The 20,996-nt window shown below is 42.8% G+C and overlaps 1 protein-coding gene across 2 annotated transcripts in view; it reads left to right on the forward strand.

Annotated features, from left to right (window-relative positions):
• Positions 1-20,996, forward strand: part of znf106a (zinc finger protein 106a) — a 92,846-nt gene that overhangs the window by 67,986 nt on the left and 3,864 nt on the right. Inside the window, exons 14-20 of one of the 2 annotated variants that reach the window (XM_060828720.1) lie at positions 4,467-4,601; positions 6,151-6,267; positions 10,260-10,451; positions 10,634-10,696; positions 15,193-15,312; positions 19,689-19,760; positions 20,315-20,386. In XM_060828720.1, the coding sequence (XP_060684703.1) occupies positions 4,467-4,601; positions 6,151-6,267; positions 10,260-10,451; positions 10,634-10,696; positions 15,193-15,312; positions 19,689-19,760; positions 20,315-20,386 (771 nt within the window). Of the gene's footprint in view, positions 1-4,466; positions 4,602-6,150; positions 6,268-10,259; positions 10,452-10,633; positions 10,697-15,192; positions 15,313-16,575; positions 16,712-19,688; positions 19,761-20,314; positions 20,387-20,996 lie in introns of those variants that run through there. The other variant, XM_060828721.1, reaches the window with a different exon arrangement.

Here is a 20,996-nt window from a genome sequence, read left to right on the forward strand (position 1 = left end):
ACTAAATAAAGGACTTTGGTGAGACTATACCTCAAATACTGTGTGCAGTTTTGGTCTCCTTATTTTAAAAATGATGTAAAGGCATTGGAGGCAGTTCAGAGGAGAATTATGAGATTGATACCCGTAATGATACCTTATGAGGATAAGTTGAGTAGGCTGAGTTTGTTTCCACTTTAGAAGAGTGAGGTTTGTCTTGATTGAAGTTTGTAAGATTCTGAATGGTCTTAAAGTGAATGTGAACAGGACATTTGCGGGTCAGACCAAACTGGAAGGCACTTTGTTAATGTTCAGAGTCATCCTATTAAGACAGAAATGAGAACATTTTTCTCTGAGGGTTGAGAGACTTTGGAACTCTGCTTCAGAATGTGGTGGAAACCAAATATTAATGGTTTTTCCAGGCAGAAGTAGCAAGATTCTCACTGGAAATAAGTGAAATTCAAAACAAACAAACACAAACCGATCAGCCATGATCTTAATGGCTGGTGGAGCAGGAACTAGAGGCTGAGTGGACTACTTGTAATTGGAGAAACTGGGATTACTCTCATGGCAGCAGAGTAGATTGGAGAGATCTGGTGGAGGAGTTCAGGGTTATGACAATTTTAAATAAGGTGGGGAAAGACAAGCTATTTCTACAGCAAGAGCTACGGGACACAACATAAGGCTTTTGGTTAAGAGATGCAGGAGTGTGAAGAGGGGCATTTCTGGCCAACAAGAGCCACTAACCTAAAGTTCACTGTCTACGAGAAAAATGTAAGAGTAGCTCATGAAGGATTCAAAGAGGAAGTTGGGGAGATGCATGAAGGCAATAAATGTGAATAAGTGCGGAAATGAAGTGGGTTGTGAGACTGGATTGCATTTCAGAAGCCAGTGCGAATTGGATGGGTTAAGTGGCCTTATGTGTGCATAATCATTCAGGATTATTGAAGCTGTTCCTAGCTCCAGTTTAGTTACAGAATTATGGATGTGAAATTTCTGCTGGTGGAATTGCAGTTTGTCGAAACCAGATCTAAGCCCTTGCATATTTTGGTTGAGACCTGCAGCCTGGCCTAGGGAGAGTTCTCAGCATTGAATCTCCTGCCCTCCTCCCTACCTTTTATCTTAGCCTGCCTGGCACCCTCTCCTCATTCCTGATGAAGGGCTCTGGCCCGAAACGTCGAATTTCCTGTTCCTTGGATGCTGCCTAACCTGCTGTGCTTTAACCAGCAACACATTTTCAGCTCTCCTGCCCATCTGGCAAGACTGTATCTGTAACTGGGAGCAGCAGAGGATGCATGCCCCCCAGTAGGTGCAGTTCCCACACATGGCATGCAGCTACCTTCTTCCACATGGTTCTAGCAATTATCAGAACTGATGATACTGGAGTGTGGTGTGAGAGCAGGACTGAAGGGATGTGAGACTGAGAGTGGGGGGGCCCTGGGATGCTAGTCAAGGAGTGATGGGTGAGAGCCAGGGGAGGGGAAGTGGGAGCGGTGAAGCCAAGAATGTGAGCCATGCAGGGAGTTAGTAAGTAATGGAAGGGGACAAAGTGAATCTAACCCATTGTCCTATGCTGGGATGGGATCTTGGCTAAAACCTTTGAGTACTGAAAAGGTCAGTCTCACAAAGTACCAAGACTCTATAGTTGGTTTGGACTAAGTACAGGTACATGGGATTGGTATAGCTTGGTAGCCGGTATAGAAATGGTGGACCAAAGAGCCTGTTTCCATGCTGTATGACCCTAATACTTTTCTACATTTATGTGATAGATGTTGATCTATAATACTCAAATTTTAATTATAGCAGGCAAATTGTTTCAAGCTGTTGTATTGCTGTTTTGTATTTGCAGGCACTTGGAGTCACATTAAAAATGAGCTCTTGGAATATAGTTGTCCTCAGTATGGTCATCTTTTGTTGTCCCATATCTAATTGCCCTCAAGAGGGTGGTGGTGGTGGTGATGATTTAAAATGGAGTTGCATTGAGAAGTGGTTTGCAATGCCCGACCTTAGTCCTTTGCTTTGCTTCACATGTGTATGGTCCAACAATGTGTTGTCATTTGTCAGTATGAGCTTCATCCTGTTTTACATTCACTAACAGCGTTGAATGCTGAAATGTTGAGATCACTTTGATACTAATACATTGATCCATAGCCTTAATGGTAATAGATAAACAAAGGGAAACCTAATGTTTCGACTCACGTAATGTCTAAAAGTTCCGTCTATTTGAAGCAGCCTCAGGGTATTTGAATTTTCATGGCAGGTCATAGAACATGCTCAATTGCTTGATTCTTTGTCACAAAAACATTTCAGATTGTTTTGTCTTTGACCCCTCTCAGCCTTGGCTAATCCCCACAGAGCATGGGAACTATAGGGAGGTGACCATGTATGTTCATCAGGATGATACAAGGGATGGGAAACTAAGGTTAGCAGCAAGATGTGAACTATCAAGACTGTCCCCATTGAAACATAGAAATTGAAGGGGAAAGTTCGCTGAGATTTCTAAAATGATGAATAGGGAAAGACTTTTTTCATGGTTATGGAGTGAGTAATGAGGGGTCATTATTAATTATAACTTAATTATTTGCTTGTATTCAGGTTATGGGTTTAGCTGAAGACTCAACAACTGTGGTTGTTAGGTTTGGAGCTGTGTGTATGTAATATGTCTCTGTAAATCAAAGCTTAAAGGATGGAAAGCTCCTGCTAAATCCTCCACTGCCTAGCTATCTGAAATAGAACAGTTATCACTTGAAAGATATCACAGATAACAGGCAGAAGAAAGTTCCTTTAGAGAGAGAGTAGATGTAGCTTGAAATGCTTTTGCCTTGCAATGTTCATTGTACAGATCACTGAATCTGTTCAGGGAGAATTGGGCAACATTTGTGCCATAGTTTAATAGCGTATAATGAAAAGAGTGTGGCTCTTTCAAACTGATACCTGGCACTGACATAGTGGACCAAGTGGCTGTTGGTGCAGTAATTTAATGCTCCAGTGTTTTACTGCAGTGAGAGCTTCAGGCCAGTCTCCTGGCTGGTCGAGGAGCTGCCAACCATTCAGCATCATTGTTGGGTTTTTCAGATCGAGCATTTTTAACATGTATTTGGAAAAGCAAGGACTGATTCGGGATAGTCAGTTGGCTTTGTGCGTGGGAAATCATGTCTCACAAACTTGATTGAGTTTTTTGAAGAAGTAACAAAGAAGATTAATGAGGGCAGAGGAGTAGATGTGATCTACATGGACTTCAGTAAGGTGATCGACAAGGTTCCACATGGGAGACTGATTAGCAAAGTTAGATCTCACGGAATACAGGGAGAACTAGCCATTTGGATACAGAACTGGCTCAAAGGGTGGTAATGGTGGGTTGGTTTCAGACTGGAGGCCTGTGACCAGTGGAGTGCCACAAGGACAGGTGCTGGGTCCACTACTTTTTGTCATTTACATAAATGATTTGGATGTGAGCATAAGAGGTATAGTTAATAAGTTTGCAGATGGCACCAAAATTGGAGGTGTAGTGGACAGCGAAGAGGGTTACCTCAGATTACAACGGGATCTTGATCAGATGGGCTGAGAAGTGATAGATGGAGTTTAATTCAGATAAATGCAAGGTGCTGCATTTTGGGAAAGCAGATCTTAGCAGGATTTCACACTTAATGGTAAGGTCCTAGGGAGTGTTGCTGAACAAAGAGACCTTGGAGTGCAGGTTCATAGCTCCTTGAAAGTGGAATTGCAGGTAGATAGGATAGTGAAGAAGGCGTTAGATATGCTTTCCTTTATTGGTCAGAATATTGAGTTGGGAGGTCGTGTTGCGGCTGTACAGGGCATTGGTTAGTCCACGGTTGGAATATTACGTGCAATTCTGATCTCCTTCTTATCGGAAAGATGTTGTGAAACTTGAAAAGGTTCAGAAAAGATTTACAAGGATGTTACCAGGGTTGGGGGATTTGAGCTATAGGGAGAGGCTGAACAGGCTGGGGCTGTTTTCCCTGCAGCGTCGGAGGCTGAGGGGTGACCTTATAGAGGTTTACAAAATTGCGAGGGGCATGGACAGGATGCATGGAAAGGACAAAGTCCTTTCCCTGGGGTGGGGGAGTCCAGAACTGGAGGGCATAGGTTTAGGTTTAGAGGGGAATGATATAGTAGAGCCCTAAGAGGCAACTTTTTCACACAGACGGTGGTACGTGTATGGAATGAGCTGCCAGAGGAAGTGGTGGAGGCTGGTACAATTGCAACATTTAAAAGGCATCTGGATGGGTATATGAATAGGAAGGGTTTGGAGGGATATGGGCCGGTTGCTGGCGGATGGGACTAGATTGGGTTGGGATATCTGGTCAGCATGGACGGGTTGGACCGAAGGGCCTGTTTCCGTGCTGTTCATTTCTATGACTCAATCATGAAGGAAACAACATGTCGTCTTCCTGCTGAATCCTCAGTTGTTTCTCCTACAAACATTGTTAAACACAGATTTAATTACATGTTTTGTGCTTCTGTTTCAGAGTCGGAAATGTGTGGGGCTCTTCGAGGGTCACAGTACAAAAGTGAACTGCTTGCTGATCGTACACATTCAAGGGAAAATAGCGTGTCTGTATACGGGATCCAGTGACCACACTGTGCGCTGCTACGATGTGAAGGTGGGTCATCACACCACATGATAGATCCATACATGAATCTGTCATGATAACAGCAAAGAAATAGAAAGAGACTGATTCAACTCCTTTAACGTATTACAATTTAACAGGAGTCCTCCTATCTCTTTGAGCGAGTGTAAATGTAACAAACTCAGTTCTGAAATTTCAGTTGACTCCCGCAATATTTGGGGGATGGGAGACGTTGGCAGCGTTAAGGAGTTCTGCATCACCACTGCCTTTTGAGTGAAATTATTTTTCTCGATGTCATCCCTGAATGGCCAACTGCACCATTACGTTGTGGGCGGCACGGTGGCACAGTGGTTAGCACTGCTGCCTCACAGCACCTGAGACCCGGGTTCAATTCCCGACTCAGGTGACTGACTGTGTGGAGTTTGCACGTTCTCCCCGTGTCTGCGTGGGTTTCCTCCGGGTGCTCCGGTTTCCTCCCACAGTCCAAAGATGTGCGGGTTAGGTGAATTGGCCATGCTAAATTGCCCGTAGTGTTAGGTAAGGGGTAAATGTAGGGGTATGGGTGGGTTTCGCTTCGGCGGGTCGGTGTGGACTTGTTGGGCCGAAGGGCCTGTTTCCACACTGTAAGTCTAAGTCTAAGTCTAAGTCTAAGTCTTGGGATCCTCTGCTCTGGACCCTTCTACTACCACCCTGCCTTAAGCTCCTTTAATCATCTTAATACCTGAACTAGATCATCCCTTGTAAGACCACAAGCAAACAGTTAGATTTGGATGTTCAGCTTGATTGAAACTGTTGAGTGCACAGATTGGGACAGCCCTTGCAGCCTCTTCCTGTGCTTTGAAGTTGGAAGCTGGGGAATTGCTGAGCTGGTGTACTGAACTGCCTGAGGCTGGGAGAGGATGATCAGGAGGATGAACCATTCCAATACTGACGGGAGAAACCCAGCTTCTGGCAGTGGTGGCATTGCTGGCTGCTCTGTCTGAGTGAAGGGAGTGAGGAGTTATGATGGAATTAATGAGCCCAGGGCATGCTGGTTTTAAAATACTCCCTTCTGTCTTTCTGGTGACTCAGTAGTTAGCACTGTTGCCTCACAGCACCACAGACCCAGGTTCGATTCCACAGCCAACTGTCTATGTGGAGTTTGCACATTCTCCCCGTGTCTGTGTGGGTTTCCTCCAGGTACTCTGGTTTCCTCCCACAATCCAAAGATGGGCAGCTGAGGTGAACTAGTCATGCTAAATTGCCCGTGGTTTCCAGGGATGTGCAAGCTAAGTGGATTTGCTGTGGGAAATGCAGGGTTACAGGGATCAGGGTCTGTTGGTCTGGGTGGGGTGCTCTTTGGAGGATTGGTATGGACATGATGGGTCAAATGGCCTGCTTCCACACTGATAACACGTTGTTTTACACAGAATGATGGCCAGGCTATGATATATTCATCTGCTGGAGAATTGGGAATGCTCTCCTTTCTATATTGTTGCCCACTCTTTAAAGAACAGCCTGTGTGGAGGTTGGGATTACTGTAATTACTGAACCCTTTGTTGTAGTTTCATTCATGTGAACACTTTGCTTTCGATTTCAACAGAGTAAAAAGCAGCTGGACCAGTTCACTTTGTCAGACCGTGTGCTGAGCTTGCACAGTCGATGGCGTATCCTATACATTGGGCTGGCCAATGGCTCTGTGTATTCCTTCAGTGTTAAGGTAAGCACATAGGCATATATTTTGGCACCAGCATCCCTCCTGTCCCCCTCCACTCATTTGCATGGAACCCTGCTTCACCTCCTTGGGCCTGTCCTTGCCTTCAGACTGTAGGCCTTTGACCCTCCCTCGGGCTTGCAGACCACAGGGCTTGTGTTGGGGTACAAGTGTTGGATCTTTAAATAGGGTATTATTGATGTTCTTTGAGACGGTTTCTGCTCATTCACATCTTCTGTAAAACCAAATTAATCCAAAATTCCAAAGTGATATTATGACTTGCACTGTCCAGTTTACCCATAACCCTATTGCTCAGTGATCTGCAGTCACTCTATCTCTGGCAGTGATTAGTTTTAAATTCCCATCCTCATTTTCAAGACCCTCAATATCTCTCAATTTCCAAATCCACAATATTCATGTGTACACTCCTATATTTCTGGCTGCTGGCACATTCCCAATTCTAATTGCACGAACAGACATGGCCATGTCTTTTGCTACCAGGCTCCAATGCTCTGCAATTCCCTCTGACTGTACCTTGCATTCCTCCTTTAAGGCAGTTTTTTAAAACTTTCACTTGACCTGGCTTTTAGTTACCTCTCTCTTTGGCTAGTGTTAATATTTGTTTGATTATGCTGTAGTTTTACTGTGAAGTACATTGCAATACTTTACCATGTGAATAAGTAGGTGTTGTTGAAGCAGAGAGAATCAGTAAAATTGGGTTGGGCTTTGTGGAAAAGGGAAAGAGGAGTTCACAAAGGTATAAGCTTTCAGTATGGCTTGTTTCTCTATATCATGAAACTACGGTGAATCTTTATGGAACACTGGTTCAGTCTCAACTGGAGTATTATGCCCAATTCTAGACACCAAGGATGATGATGGCATTAGAGAGAGTGCAGGAATGTTTTATAAACATGGGTCTGGGGTAAGGGACTTCAGTTTGCAGATTGATCAGAGAAACTGAGCTTGTTCTCCTTGGAGAGGATTTAGAGGAGATTTTGTAGAAGTATTCATCTGCTGACCAGTCTGAGCAGAGTTACAAAGTTGGTAGTCCTCACTGGGGACAAATGTTGTGGTGTGGCAAGCAGTTAGGAAATGAATTACCCAAGAGTGGAGTGGAAACAGGTGCAATTGTGGCTTTCAAGTATGACTACAGTGGAATGAACGAGCTACAATTGTCTTGCAAAGAGATGCAATGGATGTAATGGACTGAATGATCTCCTTCTGGTACTTCAGCATTCTGTGGTAAGACATTAGAGAGGACACAGAGGACACTGCTCTCAGTATTCAATATATGGTCACACCAAAGCCCTGTATATACTTGGTAAGATTAGATGCTCTTATACCCTTTTTAGAAAGGACAACCGATTTATCTTCCTGTTTACTGAGTGAATTAGTATGCTACCTTTATGTTTCTTACACGGGTAGACCCAGGTTTCCCTGAATATTTGCACGATTCACTCATTCTTTTTAAAAAAAAATTTATTTTTACAACCCAAGTTGTAAACAATAATAAAGCTCATGTCCACACATTATTTTCCCTCTGTCACTTTATTGTCCATTTATTCAACCAGTCACCACCTATTTGTAGCCTCTCTGTGTCCTCCTCATAATTTGTATTCCCCAATAGCTTTTTATTGTCATTTAAGTCATTAACATAAATTGTAAATAATGAGGCCCCATTCCTGTTCTTTACAGCACTCCACTTAGAATTTCCCTGTTTATATCTTTATTCTTGCTGTCCTGTCTATTAATCAATCCTCCAATCTCCTTAATACATTACAACCAAGCTAAGGGGTCCAGGTTCCAAGTCCAACAGAGATGTGTCATTATATATTCAAATAGATTGATTGGTTTTTATTACTCTGAACCTCCATAAGCCTTTTGTGTGGCACCTCATCAGCTGGTTCACCTTTATCCGACCTATTAGTTGAATTCTCCATGGATTATGTTCAAGCTATCGTATGCAAAATCCATTATTAAAGACTTTCTTAACAGATGCTAGCACTTCATTGTTGACAGATGTCAGGCCAACTGGTATACAATTCCTTGTTTTCTCTTGCCCAGCTCTCTTGAATGTCAGTGTCACATTTGCTAATCAATCCTCCGGGGCTATCTAGAGGATTTTGAAAACCCATAAGCAGCACATCCACTATCTCAGCAGCTTGCTTCTTCAGAACCTGTGTTCCTGGGAATTGGTTCAGTATTCTCCAGTATCTTTTCACTGATATTAACTATTTTTAGTTTCTCATTCTTATTTAAATTGGTTGTCCCTTGGTTGTCTCTTCTACTGTGAAGAGTGCAAGAATTTGTTCAATATTTTTTCTCTTTCTTCATTTCCAATTACTACTTCTCTTCCTCTTTTATTTATTTATTTAAACTGTTGTCTTCTCTCTCTATTCTGCAAAATAACTTCTATTGATCTTGCTTAACTTCCGTTAATGTTTCCAACTTCATGAAGCTAACTGCATCTCATTGTTGTGGTTCTGTTCGCCGAGCTGGGAATTTGTGTTGCAAACGTTTCTTCCCCTGTCTAGGTGACATCCTCAGTGCTTGGGAGCCTCCTGTGAAACCCTTCTGTGCTGTTTCCTCCGGCATTTATAGTGGCTTGTCTCTGCCGCTTCCGGTTGTCAGTTGCTGTCCGCTGCAGTGCCCGGTATATTGGGTCCAGGTCGATGTGTTTGTTGATAGAGTCTGTGGATGAATGCCATGCCTCTAGGAATTCCCTGGCTGTTCTCTGTTTGGCTTGCCCTATAATAGTAGTGTTGTCCCAGTCGAATTCATGTTGCTTGTCATCTGTGTGTGTGGCTACTAAGGATGGCTGGTCGTGTCGTTTCGTGGCTAGTTGGTGTTCATGGATGCGGATCGTCAGCTGTCTTCCTGTTTGTCCTATGTAGTGTTTTGTGCAGTCCTTGCATGCGATTTTGTACACTACATTGGTTTTGCTCATGCTGGGTATCGGGTTCTTCGTTCTGGTGAGTTGTTGTCTGAGAGTGGCTGTTGGTTTGTGTGCTATTATGAGTCCCAGAGGTTGCAGTAGTCTGGCTGTCAGTTCGGAAATGCTCCTGATGTATGGTAGTGTGGCTAGTCCTTTGGGTTGCAGCATGTCATCGTTACGTTGTCTTTCCCTTAGGCATTTGTTAATGAAATTGCGCGGGTATCCGTTTTTGACGAATACATTGTATAGGTGTTCTTTTTCCTCTTTTTGCAGTTCTGGTGTGCTGCAGTGTGTTGTGGCCCTTTTGAATAGTGTCTTGATGCAATTTCTTTTGTGTGTGTTGGGGTGGTTTTCGTAGTTCAGGACTTGGTCTGTGTGTGTGGCTTTCCTGTATACCTTTGTGCTGAAATTTCAGCATAACTATTATAGGACAAGCCAAACAGAGAACAGCCAGGGAATTCCTAGACGCATGGCACTCATCCACAGACTCTATCAACAAACACATCGACCTGGACCCAATATACCGGCCACTGCAGTAGACAGCTGGAACTGACAACTGGAAGCGGCAGATTCAACCCACTATAAATGCCGGAGGAAACATCACAGAAGCGCTTCACAGGAGGCTCCCAAGCACTGAGAATGTCACCTCGACAGGGGACAAAACGTTTGCAACACAAATTCCCAGCTCGGCGAATAGAACCACAACAACGAGCACCCAAGCTACAAATCTTCTCCCAAACTTTTAACAAATCATCTTGCTTCCCAAATAGTCCTCAAAACTGTATCATTTGAAATCTTTACCTCTCCCACCTCTTCTACCAATTGTTCTGTCCTACTCTTCAGACAATTCTCAATGAGTAGACATTTTCTCGAGACATGGGCAATGTAGAAGGATTTAGAAAGAAGGCAGGATTAATTGGTACCTGCTGAGAAGCACCAGGACACATTTGATGGGCCGGATGGTCTCTTACTATTGTCTGGTAAATATGGATAGTGATCATTCTCTTCTAATGGAGAGAGTACATGGCATCCTGACTGGTTTGTCCTATTCATATTTCTTCAGGCTAACAAACAGCTTGATGTATTTGACTGTCACGGTCCCCGAGCGATCAGCTGCTTGGCAACAGCACAGGAGGGAGCTCGCAGACTGCTGCTGGTCGGATCGTACGATTGTACCATCAGTGTTCGTGACGCCAGAAATGGGTTATTGCTGAGAACGTTGAAAGGTCACACTAAGACTGTCCTGTGCATGAAGGTATGGCTGGTGAAGTGGTGCAGCTCAGGGTACAGTCTGTGAAATAAAAAAAAACAGACTTGAGGTGTCTGCTGTCAGGAAATGTGTGTGTGTGTGTTTGTGCGCGCGCACGAATGCTGTATATCTGGATGCATAGAGTGCAGAGACTGGAGACAGCACTGACTTATTTTTTATGTTTTTAGGTGGTGAATGACTTGGTTTTCAGTGGTTCCAGTGATCAGTCTGTCCATGCTCACAACATCCATGTAAGTGTTTGCTGTTTGAAATTCAAACACATGTTGTTTAATATGTTTTTCGAACATGCCTTAAACACAAGACCTAGTGGTTGCTTCGTGTTTTCTCAAGGTTTTTCCTACTTTAAATAAGCCCTAATGCAAGAATAAATGAGCCTTGAATGGAAGTGCTGGTTTAGGCTCATTCTGTGCTAACATTATTCCTTCAGTGATTTAATGTGTCTGCTAACCAAACAGACTTTAACCTGGCCGGGTGGTATCAATGAACACAACAGCCCAGGATTAATGCACGCGACCAAATTTCAGAGATTGCACTTGATGCAACCTAAAGGGGTTTGAGTCTGGTGTCACCCACAGAATAGGCCTGCTTATACGTCGAAAGGGCCAAAACATCCAATTCAGATACAAATATTATCTCCAAATTGCTTCAGCTACTCTTGGTTCTTTTCCTTCATATGCAATCTAAACAAACTGGAAAAAATATCACCTTTGGGTTTCAATTCCTCACTAGACTGTGAGCGAAAAGGTGTGTACTTCAGTTGCGCCCACATCCAGCATTGGTGATAACCAGATGTTAGTTTTTTTTTGGCTGCAAGCTAATAAAGACCCAGTACAGTGGGGCAACTGTCCTCCTTTTGGACAAACCCCTTTGGAATCTGTGAATGTGGATTGGTAGCATTCTTGCCTCTGAATCAGAAACTGTGGGTTCAAGTCTTACTCAGGCGTATGAGCTCAAAACTCAAACCTGACATTTCACAAGGGCCCGTCAGCATTTAGAATTTTGTGTCTCAAGAGAGACAGTAAACTTTGGCTACGTCTTCCACCTCAGGGGATGGGAAAAATCCAGTGACACTGACTTCCAGACATTAACTCTGATGTCCTGGCCAATGTTTTCTCCTCTGTCTACCTCAGCAGAGCAGATTGTCTGACTATTGTCACTTTGTTATCAACTGCTGTGATATATCAGCTGCCAAATACTTCAGCGACAGAGGACTTCGGTACATCCCATTTTCATAGAAGGTATTAAATAAATGTGTTTTCTAAATCCACCTGAGGGTGCAAATGGAGCTTCAGGTTTCAATCAAAAGACAGTGCAGCACTCACTCAACACTGCAATGGAATGTCACTCTTGATTATGCGTCACCTTGATCAAATATTAATAATTTAAACTTCAAGCTCAAGGCCATGACTCAGGCTGTGCAGATGATGGAAAGCTGACTGTGTGCCTAATGGTAAGAAGGGAAGGCGTAGACTGCAGCATGTCAGGTGTAGCGACAATAGCAATTGCAGTGTTGTCCATACAAGTAATCCATCTGGACATGAGAAACCAGGCAGAGAACTTCACAGTAATAATAACTTGTGGAATACTGAGAAGTGAGTTCAGGAAGATGGAGATTGTTTACTTTAGAATACAGAACTGAGAGAAGATTTAATTGACAAAACCAACGTCATCAACAAAGTTCCATGCAAGGACTGCCACAAACACTACATAGGACAAACAGGAAGAAAGTTAGCCACCAGGATACACGAACACCAGCTAGCCACAAAAAGACACGACCCTCTCTCCCTCGTAGTCCTACACACGGATGAAAAAAATCACCATTTCGACTGGGACAACACATCTATCCTGGGACAGGCTAATCAAAGACATACCAGAGAATTCCTAGAGGCCTGGCACTCCAATCACAGCGCCATAAACAAACATATAGATCTAGATACCATCTATCAACCCCTCAGAAAACGAACAGGAAATGACATCACCACAAACCCCAGGAACCCCATCCAGGAGAAAGATATAAATAGAAAGCGGGAGACAACAGCTTCTCTTCACTTGGAGGTCGCCACTATCAAACCTACAGCTCAGCGAGCAAACCTACACCCTAGATTTAATTGAAGGAGTGGGTTGAGGTGAGTTGCGTAATTTTTTTCACCAGGAGTTTGTTGGCTTATGGAGTTAATGCCTAATAGGATGATAGAAATAGTAACACTCATTGCATTTAAAAAATGTTTGGATGTGCACTTGGAAGTGGTGTAACCTGCAGGGAAGGAGACCAAAAGGGTATCACTGAGTTAAAAGCAATCCAGAGAAGGTCCACTTGACTGATTCCTGGGATGATGGGTTATCTTACAAAGGTTGGACCAGCTGGGTCTGTATTCACTGGAGCTGAGAAAATAAGGTGAATTTATTGAAACACAAAATCCTGAGGGGACACAGGAGTAGATCCTTCTGCCCATCAAGCCTGCTCCAACATTCAGTTACACCGTGACTGATTGTCTACCTCAATGCCTAATTTCTGCTCGCTCTCTGAATCCCTTGATATTATTAGTCTCCAGAACACGTTGATTTCTGTCTTGAACTTGCTCAATGATTCAGGTTCCACATTCACTACTTTCTCCTCATTTCAGTCCAGAATGGCCTATCACGCTCCTCAGATATTGTTCCCTGGTTTTCAACTCAATGGTATATCCCCTCTATGAATTTTGTAAGTTTCAATAAGGTCACTTCTCATTATGCAAAATTCTTGGGAATGCATCCTAGAGCCCTCAATGTCGTCTCATAAGACAATCTCGCCATCCCTGGGATTTATCTGTTGACTTATCTTGCACTTCCTCAATAGGAAATATATTCTTCCTCAGATAAGGGAACCAAAGCTGTGCACATTCTGCAAGTGATGACTCACCAAGGTTCTATATAACTACAGCAGGACATGTTTATTCTTGTTCTCAAATCCACTTGCAATGAACACAAGTGTACAATTTGCCTTCCCATGTGCTTGCTGCACCTGCATGATGACCTTTAGTGACTCGTGAACAAGAACACCCAGGTCCCTTTGGATACTTGTGCTTCACAACAATTCCTCATTATTTGAGAAATATTCTATCTTTCTGCTTTTTCTGTCTTCACGCTTCACACTTACTTCACAATAACATCATTTTTTTTCTAAATTATTCATTGTCGAAGTCCTACTGAATCCGCCTTGCATCCTCCTCAGTTTAATGTCATCAGCAAATTTTGAAATATTGCATCTGGTTCACCATGTCCAAACTATTTATATAACTTCTGAACAGCTCTGATCTGGTTCAAGCGATTTATCAATTTTGAATCCCCTTAACTCTCCAAGTGCACCCTCTTTACTAGTTCTAACTTCCCCATTTTCGCAAGACCATTGGTTGTCCAGTCAAAAGTGTTTTTCTGGAAAAGCACAGCAGGTCAGGCAGCGTCCTAGGAGCAGGAAAATCGACGTTTCGGGCAAAAGCCATTCATCAGGAATGCCCAGTACTTTTCGAAGAATTCCTGCATCTTTTGTGAAGATAGTTGCAAAGTAACCATTTAGTTTCTCTGCCATTTTCCAAAGCTTTCCATTATAAGCTTTCCTGTCCCAACTTGTAATGGATCCACATTTATTCTAGCTTTTTCCTTTCCACAAACTCAAGAAACCTTTACAGTCCACCTTTATGTTCTCACAAGTTTGCATTAATATTGTGTCTTCCCTTTCTTAATAAGTTTCTTGGTCCTCCTTTGCTGGGTTCTAAATTGCTCCTAATCCTCAGGGTTGCTACTTTTCCGGGAATCCTTATGAACCATTTGCTTCAACCTAATGCAATCTTTAACTTCTTTCATTAATCACAGTTGACTTATCTTTCCCTAGATCTTTGTCTTAGAGGAATGCATGCATGCTGCAGTCACTGTAGTCTTTTTTTTAAATACTGGCTAATGCTTGTCGACTGTTAAATCTTTCAGCAGAGTTTCCCAATCCACCATAGCCACTTCTGCTCCACTGCTTCATAATTTCCTTTCTTCACATTTAAGACTCTTGACAGGGTGGGTGCTGAGAGAATGTTTCCCCTTGTAGTTTCCCCACTGAAACTAGTGGGCACAGTTTAATAATAAGACAGATGAGAATTTTTACTGAGATTGTTAGTCTGTGGAATCTTCCTCAGAATGTAGTGGAGACTAGATCATTTGAATGTATTCAAGTCTGTGTTGGATTTATGACAGTAAAGGGAGTCAAGAGCTGTGGGAGGAAGGCAAAAGATGGTGTTGCAATCCACCTTGATGGTATTGAATAACAAAGCAGGTTCAAGAGGCTGGACAGCCTCTTTCCAACAGACAACAAGGATTACATTACTTACTTCGAGGTAGATACTTTTCTTGTATGAGCCAAGTCTCTGCAGTGGGACTTGAACCACAAACCTATGACTTAGAAGCAAGAAGTTGCCCCCAGAGTCACAGCTGGTATCGTGACATAATCTGTGTGCAAATTGGTTGATCGGCACTTAAATCCAATATCCTGTCAACACCAGGTTATCCTGACATGTCTGTGAAGAATTCCTATTAGGCTGAATTGTTTGAAATCTGTAGATCTGTCAGGGAGAGACAGCAAGTCCCATGTAAATATAGCAGTCAGTGAGTAGAGGTTTGAGGGGTCCCAGAGTTCACTGGAGATGACTTTGATTAGCTTACACTCAGAACTGAACTGATTAATTTGTACCCTTTCTTTCCTCAGACTGGAGAATTAGTGCGGATCTACAAAGGCCACAACCATGCTGTTACAGTTGTAAACATCCTGGGAAAGGTGATGGTGACAGCCTGCTTAGATAAACTCGTGCGAGTTTATGAATTACAGGTAAGCCAGCTCTGTCACAGTGTAACATGGGAATACAGAGAACAGGTATATCCAAATCTGTCACTGTACAACACTGGGGTACAGTACTGGTGTATCCAACTCTTCACTGTATAATATTGGGGTACAGTACAGGTGTTTCCAATTCTCTCACTGTATAACCCTGGCGTACAGTACAGGTGTATCCAGATCTGTCACTGTACAACACTGGGGTACAGTACAGATGTATCCAACTGTCACTGTAACATTGGAATACAGTACAGGTATATCCAGATCTGTCACTGTACAACACTGGGGTACAGTACAGGTGTATCCAACTCTTCACTCTATAACATTGGAGTACAATACAGCTGTATCCAATTCTCTCACTGTATAACCCTGGAGTACAGTACAGGTATATCTAGATCTGTCACTGTACAACACTGGGGTACAGTACTGTTGTATCCAACTCTGTTACTGTATAACACTGGGGTACAGTACAGGTGTATCCAACTTGTCACTATATAACACGAGTACAGTATAGGTGTATCCAGTTTTGTCACTGTATACACTGGAGTACAGTACAGGCATATCCAACTCTCACTGTATAATACTGGGGTACAGTACAGGTGTATCCAGTTCTGTCACTATACACTGGAGTACAGTACAGATGTATCTTACTCTGTCACTGTATAACACTGGAGTACAGCCCTGGTGCAAAGAGCTTTATTGCAGTGTAACACTGGAGTATAGTACAAGTGTACATAATTCTGCCCCTGTGTGACACATGTACAGTACTGGTGTGTACATGCTTTGCCACTGTGTAACACTAGTACAGCACTGTTGTATGTACAGGTCTATCGCTGTGTAACACTGGAGTACAGTATAGAGCCCTGTCACTGTGTATCAATGGAGTGCAGTACTCGTGTGTCGCTGTAACACAAGGTTGCAGTGTTCATGGGTGCAGTTCTGTTTTTATTCTTTCCCAAGTTGTGGGTCATTGCTGGACATAATTTATTGCCTTTGATAATAGTCATTCAGAAGGTGGCACAAAGTCACTTTATACAGACACTCCAGTCAATCTGCTGCAGAGTTATCCATTGTGCTATTTAGGGTGTTTGAGAGTTTTGACCCAGTGACAATGGTGATATAGTTCCCAGTCAGGGTGGTGAGTAATTTGGAGGGGAACCTGCAGCTGGTGGAGTTGCCATGTATCTGCTGCCCTGGAAGTGATTGTGGTTTTAGGAGGCTCTGTCTAAGAACCTCTGTTGAATTTCTTCATTGCAGATAGTACACCACCAACACTTAGTAGCAGCAGGATGGAGAGAGTGGTTGTTGGTGGATGTGGTGCCGATCAAGTGAGCTGCATCGTTCTGGATGGTGACAAGCCCCAACAGCACCCATCTAGTCAATTGGAGAATATTTCATCACACTCCTGACTTGTGCCTTGTCTGACTTAGGTTTTAGGGAGTCAGGAGGTGAGTTTCTTGCCACAATATTCCTAGCCTCAGACCTGCTATTGTAGCCACTGTATTTATATGGCTAGTTAAGGTTCTGGTCGATAGTAACCCTCAGAAATTTGATAATAGGGAGTTCAGTGATGGTAATGCTATTGAATGTCATGGGATGATGGTTATTTGGCATGAATGTTTCTTGCCATTTGTCAGCCCAAACCTGGATCTTGTTCAGATATTGCTGCATTTGAACGTGAACTGCTTCACTGTCTTGAGTAGTTGTGAGTGGTGATAATGTTTACGATCATCAGTGAACATCCCCACTTCAACCGTATGATAGACAGAAGGTCATTGATGAAGCAGCTGAAACTGCAACTTCTGCAGAGATGTCCTGGAGCTGAGATGACTGAGCTCCAACAACCCCAATCATCTTCCTATTTGCTAGCTATGACGCCAACTAGTGGTGAGTTTTGCTCGGGCTCCTTGATGCCAAGGGCATCTCACCTTAACTCTGAAATTCAGCAGTTTTTGTCCATGCTCCATGCTTCATTCTTCATTCAAGCCTAAAGCCAGGAGCTGCAGCACAGGTGAATTTGGGTCTGTCACTATATAATATGTGCAATGCTGGTTGTTCCGGTCTGTCATTGATTAGCTGGGTTCAGTTAAGCTGAATATGTCTATTTCTGTACAATTACTGTACTGGTGGATGCAGGCAAACATTACATTCGTTTAAGACTGGCTAAGAGTTATGGTGGATGTAGGTCTACCACCGTATTGACATTAGTGTACAGTCCTGGTCGGAGCAAAGGTCTGTCACCTTTGACTTGGAAGCTGCATGTGAAGAAAATCTTGAATCTTTAAAATGTCTGTGAAGTTTGTATTTGTGTTTAAGAACATTTAAAAAGATCCCATCTGGGTACCTTGGGTCCCAGTAAGATCATTCCTCATTTTTCCAAAAACCAAGAAGTATAGGCTCAACCGTATCTCACAAGGCAATCTCTTCAGTCCAGAGCTGTTTCCTCTGCAAAACTGTCCGTCCTTAAGTCAGCCACCAAACTGTACACATACTTTTGGCCTCAGCAATTGAAACAAGACCTCCAATGATACCATTAATGGGAGCAGGAGTAGACCATTTGCCCTGGCTAGCCTACTCTGCTCTTCAGTAAAATGATATCTGCTCTTGGATGTCAACTCCTCCTTTCTGCCTGCTCCCTATATCAGGTCATTCATTTAACTGAAACACCAAAATCTGTCTTAAGCCAACCTTGAAGATACTCAACACCCAAAGCCCTCAGTTCTGAGGATTCACAACCAATTGGGTGAAATAGTTTCTCCTTGTCTCAGTCTGAAATGATCTGATGCTTATCATGAAACTCTACCGTGTGTTAGATTCCCCAATGAGCCAAAACAAACTTCATGTGTTTCAGTGAGTTCTCCCCCCATCCTAAACTCCAGAGGATACAGACCCTGTTTACTTTGCCTATCATCTCAGAGACCTCTCTCAAAGCCCAGAAACCTTTGCACATCATGTTCCAGGTGCCAAACTCACGTATAATTGTAGTGAGATATCTTGAACCCTGCAAATTTGCCTTCCGAATTGCTTGGTGACTTTGTGTTTCACACATAAAGGTACCCAGATCCCTCTGAATTGTATAATTCTGTGAGGTCACTTCATTAAAATAATATTCTGCTTTTAATTTTTCCTGCCAAAGTGGGCAAGTTCACGTTATACACCACCTGTCATATATTTCCCATTCACTTAACCTATTTGTATGCCTTATGTATGCTCCTCACAACTTGCTTTCGAACCTGTTTTTAAGCAAATTTGTCTAAAATACAGTCAGTCCAAGTCAATTATATAGATCCAAGTAGCTGAGCCCTCAACAGTGATCTTGGCAGTCCACCAGTTACTTTTCCAATCTGACCCATTTATCCAGACTTTGTTTCCTGTTGGTTAGCTAGTTTAACACTCTCAACAGCATGAGCTCTTACCCTTTCACGCAGCACCAGACATGCTGCAGAGGCCACTGTTCTCAAACTCCTGGTGTTTACCAAGTTCTGTCGAGAAGTCAGTTTATTGTTTGAAAATGAAAAGAGAACCAGAATTTCAGAAGCTCCAGGAGAAATGCTGTGTGACCCCAGCTAAAAGGTTCTGAACGCTGAAATTAGTGTGGACAGTTCAGGCGTACAAAAGAGCCGAGGATTTGTATCAGAGGACCAGCTTGTGAGACTGGAAATTATTGCTTGCTTAGTTAAACTGGAACTGGGGAAAGATACACCATCAGGATTGCTATAACCCAAAAGAAGGGTTCATAGCATTCTGATGTGCTAGTGGTAATGTAACTGTGAGGCTGGCTACAGTTTGTTGCTGTGTAAAACTGCAGTACAATACTGGTGGTTTCAGGACAGTCACCTGTACTAACCACACTGTAGGTTCTGCCCATGATTACCTTGTATTTTATTTCTGATGACATGCTCTTACATTTTACTTCTCTACTGCACAATCTCACACAAACAAGTGTGACATGAACGAGACCAACTGGTGAAATCTATATGTCATTTTGTATTTGTTTCTAAAATACTTGACGTTAAAATTCAAGTGTTTGTGGTCGTCCCCATCTCTTTCCTTTCCTTCAGCCTGCAAAACTTTGAGATGCCCATAATCCTCTAACTCTATCCCTGTCAGACAGATTTTAATCATCCTGTCATTATACTTTAAACTCCCAAGAACCTCAGCTTTCCATTCCATTCACTTCCCCTCCCCTCCTCTCCTTTTGGATCCTCATGTAGCTCTGTGTCCATATCTTTTTGATAGTGTTCCTGTGAAGAACCTTGAAACTGTTTACCTGTGTTAACAGGGCTATATTTACCTAACTTAAAGTTAAGCAGAACAACATGTAGAATGATTGTCTAACGATGTTATTCTCCTTCTCTTTTGGTATCTAGTCACATGATCGTTTGCAGGTATACGGTGGCCACAAGGATATGTTGATGTGTATGGTCATACACAAGAGCATGGTGAGTGTCAGCAGCAATCTGGTTAAATATGAACGTTCCCCTTGTAGTGATCCATTGGAATCAAGGAATTGCCCCTGTTCCTGCCGCCGCCCTGGTGCCTTACACCATGATACAGCAATGGATGGCAGGATCACTGCTGTACTATCTGTTTGACAAATCCAAATTACAAATCCAGTGAATCAGAGGTCTAGGATAATGATCTAGAGAGAACAAGTGTTTAGATCCCACCAGGGCAGCTGAGGTGGAGGAGCTTAAATACAATAAAATGGAAAGCTCAGTGATGACAATTAAATTCCCAGTTATCATAAAAACTGATCCATTTTCTTCCCGCTCTCAAAAGAAGAAAATCTTTCACCAGTCTAATCTTTGCTTTGCATCTGGAGTTAGCTAATGTGGTTGATTCACAACTTCCCTCTGAAATGGCCTAGCAAGCTGTTCAGTTCAAGGGCGGTTATGAAACTCAAGTTTTTTTTGAGACTGTTTCAAACATGACAGCGCAATACAGGCCCTTAGGCCCTCTATGTTTTGATCAGCAATTTTATTTTTACCCATAGATCTATACAGGTTGTTACGATGGCAGTATACAGGCTGTGCGACTGAACTTGATGCAGAACTTCCGCTGTTGGGTAAGTAGGAAAGAAACTTTGTGTATAAATATACAGCAGTTGGTTGCTGCTGTACCCACCTCTTGCTAAATCTGACTGTTGTACTCATCTCATACTGTATTTCAGCCTGTCTCCTTAACCCTGCTGTGCCCAGCTCACGCTGTATCTGCTGTTTCCCTGACTCCTCCATACCATGTTCTCACTGTATTTTCCTTTCATGAAGCCAAACTGATTTTTCTTGATTAGATTGTTATTTTCCAAATCAGCTATTATAACTTTAATAATTGATTCCAGTGCTTCTCCAACAATACATTAGGATCTTCTACTTACAGTTACCTGCACTTTGCCTCAATCCCTTTATGAATAGGTCCATCACATTGCCGGTTTTCCAATCCTCTAGTACTTCTCCAAAATCCAAGAATTTTTGGAAAATTACACCCAATGCATCCACTATCTGTGTAGCTCACTTCTTTACATTCCCTGCTCACAATGTGGTCTCATTTACATTGGTGAGACTAAATGTAGACTGGGTGACCACTTCACTGAATACTTCCACTCCGCGTGTCAGTGACCCCAACTTTCCAGTTTCAATAAACTACCTTGTACCTGTGATAATACTTTGTCCTTGGTG

This window comes from Hemiscyllium ocellatum, chromosome 8 (assembly GCF_020745735.1).
Source record: "Hemiscyllium ocellatum isolate sHemOce1 chromosome 8, sHemOce1.pat.X.cur, whole genome shotgun sequence".
Taxonomy (NCBI): Eukaryota; Metazoa; Chordata; class Chondrichthyes; order Orectolobiformes; family Hemiscylliidae; genus Hemiscyllium; species Hemiscyllium ocellatum.